This window comes from Grammomys surdaster, unplaced genomic scaffold (genome assembly GCF_004785775.1).
Source record: "Grammomys surdaster isolate TR1022 unplaced genomic scaffold, NIH_TR_1.0 125919, whole genome shotgun sequence".
NCBI classification, from domain to species: Eukaryota; Metazoa; Chordata; class Mammalia; order Rodentia; family Muridae; genus Grammomys; species Grammomys surdaster.
In genome coordinates, this window is record NW_021620743.1 from 297,949 (window position 1) to 308,453 (window position 10,505).

The 10,505-nt window shown below is 33.4% G+C and overlaps 1 protein-coding gene across 1 annotated transcript; it reads right to left on the reverse strand.

Annotated features, from left to right (window-relative positions):
• Positions 1-4,008: 4,008 nt before the first annotated feature.
• On the reverse strand, positions 4,009-4,965 carry LOC114608510 (olfactory receptor 4A5-like). The gene has a single exon (XM_028752472.1). It carries the CDS (start codon positions 4,963-4,965, stop codon positions 4,009-4,011), a length of 957 nt encoding a protein of 318 aa, XP_028608305.1.
• Between the last annotated feature and the right edge of the window lie 5,540 nt (positions 4,966-10,505).

Consider the following 10,505-nt stretch of genomic DNA (forward strand, 5'->3'; position numbering starts at 1 on the left):
GCTGGGTCTTTAGGTAGAACTATTTCTAGTTTTTTGAGGAACCTCAAAATTGATTTCCAAAGTGATTGTACCATGTTACAATCACACCAGCAATGGACAAGTATTACTCTCTCCCCACATCTTTGCCAGTATCTGTTGTCACATGCATTTTTTATCTTAGCCATCCTGATTGTTGTAAGGTAGAATCTCAGGGTTGTTTGATTTACTTTTTCCTGATGACTAAGGTTATAGAACATATCTTTAGGTGTTTTTTGGCCATTTGAGATTCCTCAGTAGAGAATTCTTTGTTTAGCTCTGTACTCCATTTTTTAATTGGGTTATTTGTTTTTCTGGAGTCTACCTTCTTGACTTTGTATATTCTTTGTATATTTTGGATATTATTACTCTATCAGTTATAGGGTTGGTGAAAATCTTTTCCCAATCTGTAGGTTGTAGTTTTTTCCATTGACAGTGTTCTTTGCCTTACATAAGATTTTCAGATTCATGAGGTTTCATTTATCAATTCTTGATCTTAGAGCCTGAGCCATTGTTATCCTATTTAAGAAAATTTCCCCTATACCCATGTGCTGGAGGCTATTTTCCACTTTCTCTTTTATTAAATTCAGCATATCTGGTTATATGTAGAGATCCATGATCCACTTGGACTTTAGCTTTGTACAAGGAAATAAGAATGGATCATTTTGAATTCTTCTACATGCAGACCACCAGTTAGACCAGCACCATTTGTTGAAAATATAACTTTTTCTCACTGTATGGTTTTGACTTCCTTGACAAAGATCAAATGACCATAGAGGTCTGGACTTTTGTCAGGGTCTTGAATTCTACCCAGTGATCGACCTGTCTTTATACCAATCCCATGCAGTTTTTATCACTCTGTAGTACAGCTTGAGGTCTGGGATGGAGATTCACCCAGAAATTCTTTTATTGTTGATAATTGTTTTTGTTATCCTGGTTTTTTTGTTGTTGTTGCTGTTGTTGTTGTTGTTGTTATTGTTACAGATAAAGTTGGGAATTACTCTTTCTGTCTCTGTGAAGAATTGAGTTGGAATTTTGAGGGGATTGTGTTGAATCTGTAGATTGCTTTTGGTAAGATGGCCATCTTTACTATATTAATTCTACCAATCCATGAGCATGGGAAATCTCTACATTTTCTGAGGTTTTCAGTCTCTTTCTCCAGAGACTTTCAGTTCTTGTTATACAGGTCATTCATTTGCTTGGTTAGAGTTACATCAAGATATTTTATATGATTTATGACTATTGTGAAGGGTGTTGTTTCCATAATTTCTTACTCAGCCTGTTTATCCTTTGTGTAAATGAAGGCTACTGATCTGTTTGAGTGATTTTTATATCCAGCCACTTTGCTGAAGTTGTTTATCAGGTTTAGGAGTTCTCTGGTAGAATTTTTGAGGTCACTTATGTATACTATCATATCATCTGCAAATAGTGATACCTTGACTTCTTCCTTTCCAATTTGTATCCCTTTGATCTCCTTTTATTTTCTAATTGCTCTAGTTAGAACTTCAACTGCTATATTGAATAGATAGGGAGAGAGTGGGCAGCCTTGTCTTGTCCCTGATTTTAATGGGATTGCTTTAAGTTTCTCTCCATTTAATGTGCTGTTAGCTGTTGCTCTGATGTATATTTCTTTTTATTATGTTTAGGTATGGACCTTGAATTCCTGATATTTCCAAGACTATTAACATGATGGGGTGTTGTATTTTGTCAAAAGATTTTTCAGTATCTAATGAGATGATCATGTATTTTTTTTTCTCTGAACTTGTTTATATAGTAGATTACATTGAAAGATTTCCATATATTGAACCAAGCCTGCATCCCTGGGATGAAGACTAGTTGATCATAATGAATGATGGTTTTGATGTGTTTTTGGATTCATTTTGTGAGAATTTTATTGAGCATATCTGCATACATATTCATAAGCCAATTTTGTCTGATGTTCTTTGTCTTTGTTGGGTATTTGTATGGTTTAGGTATCAGTAACTGTGGCTCCATAGAACTAATTAGGTAATATTCCTTCTGTTTCTATTTTTAGGAATAGTTTAAGAAATATTGTTATTAGGTCTTCTTTGAAGGTCTGCCAGAATTCTGCACTAAAACCATCTAGCCCTCAACTTTTTTGGTTGGGATAGGTTTAATCACTACTTCTATTTCCTTAGTGGTTATGGAACTATTTAGACAATTTTTCTGGTCCTGATTTAACTTTTGTACCTTGTATCTGTCTAGAAAATCATCCATTTCATCTATAGTTTCTAGTTTTATTGAGTATAATAGGCTTTTGTAGTTTGATCTGGTGATTTTTTTTTATGTCCTCAGTTTCTGTTGGTATGTTTCCCTTTTAATTTCTGGTTTTGTTAATTTTGATATCATCTGTTTTTCCTTTAGTTAGATTGGCTAAGGATTTATCTATCTCATTGATTTTACCAATGAACCAGCTCTTGGATTTTTTTATTCTTTGTATTGTTCTCTTTGTTCCCAATTGGCCAATTGGTTGATTTCAGTCCTGAATTTGGTTATTTTTCTGCAATCTCCTCCTCTTTGGTGTGTGTGCTTCTTTTGTTCCAGAGCATTAAGGCGTGCTCTAAAGTCGCTAGTATAAGATTTCTCCAGTTTCTTCATGAAGGCACTTAGTAACTTCCAAATGATAATATTTACTTTTCTATTTTAAGTAATATATCAGAAGAATAAGTAGGTACATTATAAGATAAATATTGGTGGAAAGAAACATAATTATTTCAAATAGCATCATTTTTTATCTAGGAATCCAAGGAATTAACCAAAATTCTATCATGTTACATAAACATTGTTGGTAAAGTATCAGAATTCTTGGTTTAACTTTATTAATATCTGTCAAAGTTATTAGAAAAATGTAAGATAGAAAGCACACATTTAAATAAAATGACACAAATTTTTTAAAAAATCTAACAGGAAAAAATGTGAAACTTCAAAATTATGAAAACAAACGGAGAACAAATGTAGTGAAGAATTCTACCACATGCAGAAAGACAGTTTTCTTCTTCCCAAAAGAAAGATTTAATGGGATCAAGATACCAGCTCTTCTCTAAACTGCCTACACATTCAGCAATCTATCAGCCAAAACTACTCCTATTTTGGAAATGCTGGATAAATAAAATTATATAATATTTTGTTACTTTTCAAAGCCTGCTTTATTGGCAAATAATAATGAAGGATTAATAAGGAAAAAGGTTAATTCATCAGATTAAATGGCTTAGAAAGAGATTTATAACATGAGCATAAAATATAAAGAACATGCTATGACATCAAACAGTAAAATATTTTTAGGGCAACCAAAACGGATAGATGTTAAAATAAGAAAAAAATATACCCCAGTCTACTAGGTATAGCAAATAGATTGTGTTTCTCAACACAGAAATAACTGATATAAGAGACAACAAAAGAAAAATTATGTCATTACCACTCTATACTGCTTGCAGATTTTAAAACAACATAAGTACAACATAGATTATGAATATCTTAATAAAAACAAAAAATATTTAAAGACAACTATTTCAAGCTAAAGTTTAATAAATTACAAATATTTATTGAACAAAATATATGAAAATTTTAAAGAAATTATTTATTGAAAATTTAAAAATATGATATCCAATTCATTAAGAATGGTGAAAACGGCCGGGCAGTGGTGGCGCACGCCTTTAATCCCAGCACTCGGGAGGCAGAGGCAGGCGGATTTCTGAGTTCTAGGCCAGCCTGGTCTACAGAGTGAGTTCCAGGACATCCCGGGCTATACAGAGAAACCCTGTCTCGAAAAACCAAAAAAAAAAAAAAAAAAAAAAAAGAATGGTGAAAACAAGTAGTTAATGAATGAATGATATTATACACAGCTATACTAATTATAAATTTCAAAATAACAATATTTAATAATTACATCCACAATGTCAGTAGTTTCACAGTATCTGGTGGTAGTATGAATGTTCAAGCAGAAACTCATACCACAAAGGTTTATTTGTTTTATTAATAATATAAGCAGCAAGAAGAAAATCTTATTCTATTTGGACTTAATATTTTCTGCAGGAGCTTTTCCATAGAATTTTTCATCTCTGAATTCCTCAAAGTATATATTAAAGGATTCAACATGGGAGTAACAACAGTATAAATTACAGTGATGGACTTATCAATAGGAAGACTAGAAACAGGTCTAACATACATGAAAATACAGGGAACAAAAAAGAGAAAAACCACAGTGATATGGGAGCTGCAGGTGGACAGAGCTTTGCGCCTACCTTCCTGACTGTGATTCTTGAGAGATCTAAGGATTATTCCATAAGAGAGTAGTAGGAGAATGAAGATGACTATACACATGGCCCCATTATTGCCAATGATAGAAAGGCCAATAAAGTAGGTGTCAGTACATGCAAGTAACAATAGTGGATATATGTCACAGCCATAGTGGTCAATGATATTGGGACCACAGAAAGGAAGATTATATACAGCAAGAACTTGAAACAAAGCATGTGCAAATCCTCCCACCCAGGCCATCACCAAGAAGAGAATACATACCCGTCGATTCATGATGATCAAATAATGCAGTGGCTTACAGATGGCCACATAGCGATCATAGGCCATTGCCACCAGAATGACAATGTCAACACCACCAAATAAATGCTCTATAAAGAGCTGGCTTATGCAAGCTTTGAAGGAAATAGTCTTTTTCTCATGGAGTAAGTCGACAATCAACTTGGGTGAGATGGCAGTGGAATAAATAGCATCCATGAATGACAGAGAGGCAAGGAAGAAGTACATTGGGGAGCCCAAGGAGGGGCTGGCAATCACTGTCCCTACAATGAGCAGATTGCCCACCATTGTTGCAATGTACATTAGTAAAAATATAACAAATAAAGCTTTTTGCCCAGCAGGATCCTGAGTGAAGCCCAGCAGGACAAATTCTGTGACATTGTTGCTCTGGCCCATTTATTCTTCTATCAAGCTTATTACAATGAGCTCAAGAGAATAAGACCTCCCAGTATCTCTTAACAAGACCATTAGTCTGTTCTGTCATGGGGCATACAGTATCTTTACAGTAGTTAACCAATAATAGGATATATATTGAGATTTACCTTGTAATAAGCTCCCTTTGTTTTCTGATAATAAATCTCTGAGTGCTAAGGTTATCAAAAATAACAGTAGATCTCTAGACAGAAATGCATATAGAAATATATCTGTCACTCACAGAAAGTTATTTAAAACTCATTAATCTTTGGCCTTGATATACCAAATGAACATAGAAATGTTTCTCCTAAAGAGACTTGAAAAATAGTTGTGCCATTAAACCCTGAGTTTATCAACTAAAAAAGAGCAACCTTTCTAGACGGTGACATCTGTGAAAAACACTTTAAAATTTAAGCTTGGGTGGTGTCCACAATAGCACTAATCTGGAGGATCCATGCCAGTGCTATTCTATTGGACTATTTGACATAGATACTTTACCATATAAGGTAATTTCAGTCATCATATATATGTCTCACTTGATCAAAAAAGATTAAGGAAATTCTGAATTGCATCAAATAGCTCCAATATTATTCAGACATCATTGATTACAGCATTGATTTAATATTTTAGTACTTACAGTTTGATTTCTTGCTTGATTATACTGATTAGTAACATAATTATTTCCACAGCAGGATTTTCAAAAGTATTTTTACTATACCTGAACTAACACATGGCTCTTAACAAGCACTGCATCATCAGACAACATATTATTTTTCCAGAATTTTCTGACATAGCTAGGCATAGAGACAGAGGAAAATAAACAGAAAAGTGAGAATTAATGGTAAGACTGCATGCTTTTTAATCTTAAGATTAAAATAACATGTAATTTTGTCTTTATTAATTTAAACATTTAGGATAGGAATGCTCAGAGTCATCACATATGAATTCACTGTCCAGAACAACAAAAGCAGAACACTCAAAGAAAATGCAAAACCAGCATGTGAAGGCATGTGCTGTGTTCATTTTCTAAACATAATTAGAACTAATTATGCATCCTAAACCACAAGGGGATTAGACAATATTTCAGACTCTTTCCCTGTCTAACAGTCTCTAACAATCTACAGCATTGTGACTTCTGATCTCTTCCATTTCACTTCTGCTGTAATTTCTTTTTATCCATATTTTTGAACAATATTTCCAAATTTATAACTGCTTCTTGGACAATACTAATAATGTAAAATGATTTTAATGACTACTATGATCAAATAATAACCCTAATTTTATTGTACATGATGTATCAAGAAAAAGTCTGGGAAATACTTGGACAGAACAATGGCCAGGATGGTAGCTGTGGACCCTGACCCCACACACCTGGTTACAGCATAAGGTGCATTCAGTTAATATCATCCTGATCTTGACCATCTTAGTGAGTCTCCCTCTGCCTCTGACTCACCATATGTACCACAGTGACTTTGATGTTATCCCTCTCCTAGAGAGGTCTGTGAGTGTTCTTACATTCCTGAGGAGTGCTGTCAGGGGCAGCCTGGCTTATACACTGAAGATCTAAAATCAGCAGTAAGCCTGACATACATGCCTGCTAGCACCAAGTCTTGGGTCTCTGTGGAAAAACACTGAAACAGATGGCTAGAATTTATTGTAAACAAGCAGCTTTGGTGGAAGGCTGCCAAGCCAGGCTAGTCATAGACCTTGCAGATAGGTAACTTCGGTGGATAGTACCAACTTAGATAAAGACAAGTGAATCATAGGTGGAGTCATAGTGATCTGTCCCCTGAACCTTCACCCAGGTGACACTTTGTTCTAGAAGATATCTGTACTCCCCCTGAACACCTATGCCTGTGTCATCACCTTCCCCACATCCTGTCTTTTTGTGTATATAACCTGTGTGTGCAAAAAGTAAAAATTATAGTTTGATCAACCTATAGACAGGCTGTGTTTCTTTGCGTTCCCCTGTCTTCCAGTTCTCTCTTCCAGGTCCCCCGGATCCTAGTTTAGTTCACTGCTCCACGGGTCCGGGCAGAGTGCCTAAAGCACAGCTCAGCATTTCAGACATCTCAGTGTTGGCTATGATGAGTATTGTCAGATATTTCACTGTGAACATTCACTGAGAAAAAGCCATGAGAATTTCGCTCTACTTAGTAGGAATGTAGACGTCATCTGGATTTTAACAAAGTAAATGTGAGCCTCATGAATTGCTTCCTGCCTTTCAAATAAAATCACATTAACTCTTAAAATTTAAAATCTTAATCATTAAATCTCAATTATTTGTTTTATTATATGTAATAATTTATTGATTATATACAAGATGTTATCAATACTCACTTTGAAGAAATATATTTGGACAACATCAGGCAAGAAAATTCCATTTGCATGGATTTGATATCAGAGAAAGACGTTTGGAGTCAGAACTGCTTTGGAAGGAGTTAGAATGAGTCTTACAGATGTCTCAGTCACATCTCTGCTTCCAACGGAGTCAGAACATCATTGCTGTCATTTTTAAAGTTCTCAACTATTGTAGGCATGCCTATTACAGAACATAGAGACATCACATAACATGTCCAATTCTATTTTCAACATTTTATTTTCTACATAGTTTAGTTGGTCTCAGAATTGATCAGCATTGGTTTTCTCCAATGCTCAAATCTTGTAGTGCCTTGTGTAATTATTTATATAATATAAAAAAAAACTAGAGTACAAAAGGTATTTATACTAGACTTATATATAATGTAAATTATCAAAGAATTGATTCTACAAATACAGAAGAATAATATGTCTACTTTCATTTTGAAATACTGTTATCACATTTCTAGAAAAATAATAGTTTAATCCAGTTAATAAGATCATGTCATTTTTGAAATGTAGTCTCATATTTTAAAAAAGTACTTTGTTTAGCAATGAACTTTTATCAACCATAAAGAGGAGTGACACTGTATCACTTGCCAAAACACAGATACAACTGTAAAAAATAAAAATAGTCAATTTAACTCACATCAGAAAGAAAAACAGTACACTGTCTCCTATTTGTGAGTTTTATACTTTCATTAGACACATAAAAACATGAATTCACAGAAGACATGAGAGTGGGAAAAACCTATTGATGGTAACAAAGAGGGCTTCAGGGAACAAAAAGGGTGAAGAAAAGAAGAGTACAAATGTACAGGAAGATGTTTGCTCCAATTACAATATATACTTTCACGAAAATATCTTATATAATCCAATAAAATAAAGGGTTTTTTTAGATATCATGTACAATTCTACATGGTAACAAGCTAGCAAATCTCTGTGGCAGGTGATGCATTCCTTTATTGTTTTCTCTATTTAGATATACTAACCTATTCTTTGAACAATTTCAAAATATACACATAAAATACATCAAACAATTGAAATATAATAGCCATTTGTCCTTGTACACCTAAAGCATTGTGATGATACAAAATTTTTATTTCTCCAATTTTAATATATCTAAAATGTTTATGCATTTCTATAAACAAAGCACACAAAACAAAATGTCTCATAAGATGAAAATCATAAATTACTGTAATTTATAACACATAAAATGTTTAACTTGCTTTCTAGACAAGTGGAACATATCCTTCCCCCAAAGAAATAAGTATGTGATACTAATATCAAATATACTTGTAGTTCGTGATGAATTTATTTGTGCAGCATCTTATCTATTCCAAGTGAGATAGTTGCTGTGAGGGTATATGACTAAAAATTTCAGTTGTTTTCAGCCTATCACAAGAATCTTTACCTAATATTGTTGTTTGTGGTTCCATAAACTCACAACACGCTTCTTATTTATATTTGAGAAAAATTCAAGGTTCTTTTGATGTATACCTTAAATTATCTCCTGTGTCTATTTGCCTTCACAGCACAGATGACAGTATATGACCATATAGTAGTTGAGGAAATAGCACCAAAAGATTGCAGAAACACATTTCCATGAAATTTCACATTGCCTCCTTTTTTCACTGTGATGTAATAATATCCAAGTTAAAACTTAAATATAAAGTTTTTTGAATTTATGTTCAAAACTTACTGTACAAAGTAAGTAGATAATGTAACCTTCTAAAAATATTCCTCATAAAAATACAAAGATGTATTATAAAAATCTACCTAGTAATTAGAAATTGACAACCCTCTTTATATGGTCAAATTTAAATAAAAATTCACAACACTAAAATTAATTATATGAACTTTGTTTTTCAAGACACTTGTATTAAAGGCGTCAAAATGATTTGACTTTAATAAATTATAGCAACATCCATGTGGCTCATAAATAAGCCAGGTTCTCAACAAGACAAATCAGTGACTTAAATTACTGAACCATTAGTGGTGAAGGTTTGTCATGACTACAACCAGAAGCCTTTAGGCTCTGTCACTCAGATAGACTCTCCCTCCACAAAATCCTTCCTTTTCTTGTTAAAATCATGTCTCTGCATGTAGAACACTCAAGGATCTAAAACTTTGCACAGGCTGTCATAAATAATGTTAAAATATTAGGACTGGATACATAAAGTGTTAAGTACCAGAGACTTCTTGGGCCATTTGATCAGGAATTGTTTCTTTCATTTACATTCACAAGTCTGTCTATGAACTTCTTGTACCATCACTATTTAAATAGATAAGCTTGTTAAACTATTTGGAACAAATTCAAATGAGATCATCTCTTTTGAACAGACTTTTTTTCAAGAATCCCTGGAGGTAAAAGCCTTAAGTCTTGCCAAGAATGAGTAGCTGACAGCCAAGTTGATTTGAAAAATCTATAATAAAATACATTGATCAAGAAACTATGAGATTATGTTAAACTATGAAATACTTAAGTAATGCAGGCAATATTTAAAACACTCAAGAGGAGGAAGCAACTTGAATTCCAGTTTTCAGCTTCACACCAGAAAAGCATAATCCTGTACAGTTAGTTAGAGAGGATCTGCTCAGATGCTTTGAGCAGCAGATTTGGAACTACAGTCTGTAAAGTTAGGATATACAACTGTAGGAGAGACAGCGGTTCTGCTATTCTGTATATATGGAAGCTTTTGATGGAGGCCTTAATTTTTGTGATATTGAACTATAAGGATCATCACTGTATTCATTTGAACTCTAAATTACAAAATATTAATTGAAAAACTCTACCAAAAATAGTTATTTAAAAGAAAACATGAGTTATTAATACCATTCTCTGTTTTTGAGCTTGTTATTTAGTCATCAATCAAGTAAATAATGATCTTCTGTTCTTAATGACAAATTGGATCTTCTGTGCCTCAGAGGCCTAGATACAAGGTCACAACAATAGCAGTTTATAGGTTCCACTAAAATTTGAAATTTATAGTTTGTAACAAATTAGTTAAGTCCAGCAATCTCAAATTCATTATTTTTAAGTATAGAACACATCTAATCTAGATGTTTTTCTTGTTAGTAAATGGACTAAATAGGCAATGGGCACAAATATCTGAGGGTATAATTAGCACTCAAACATGGAGAGTTGAAATATACTAAGGCAT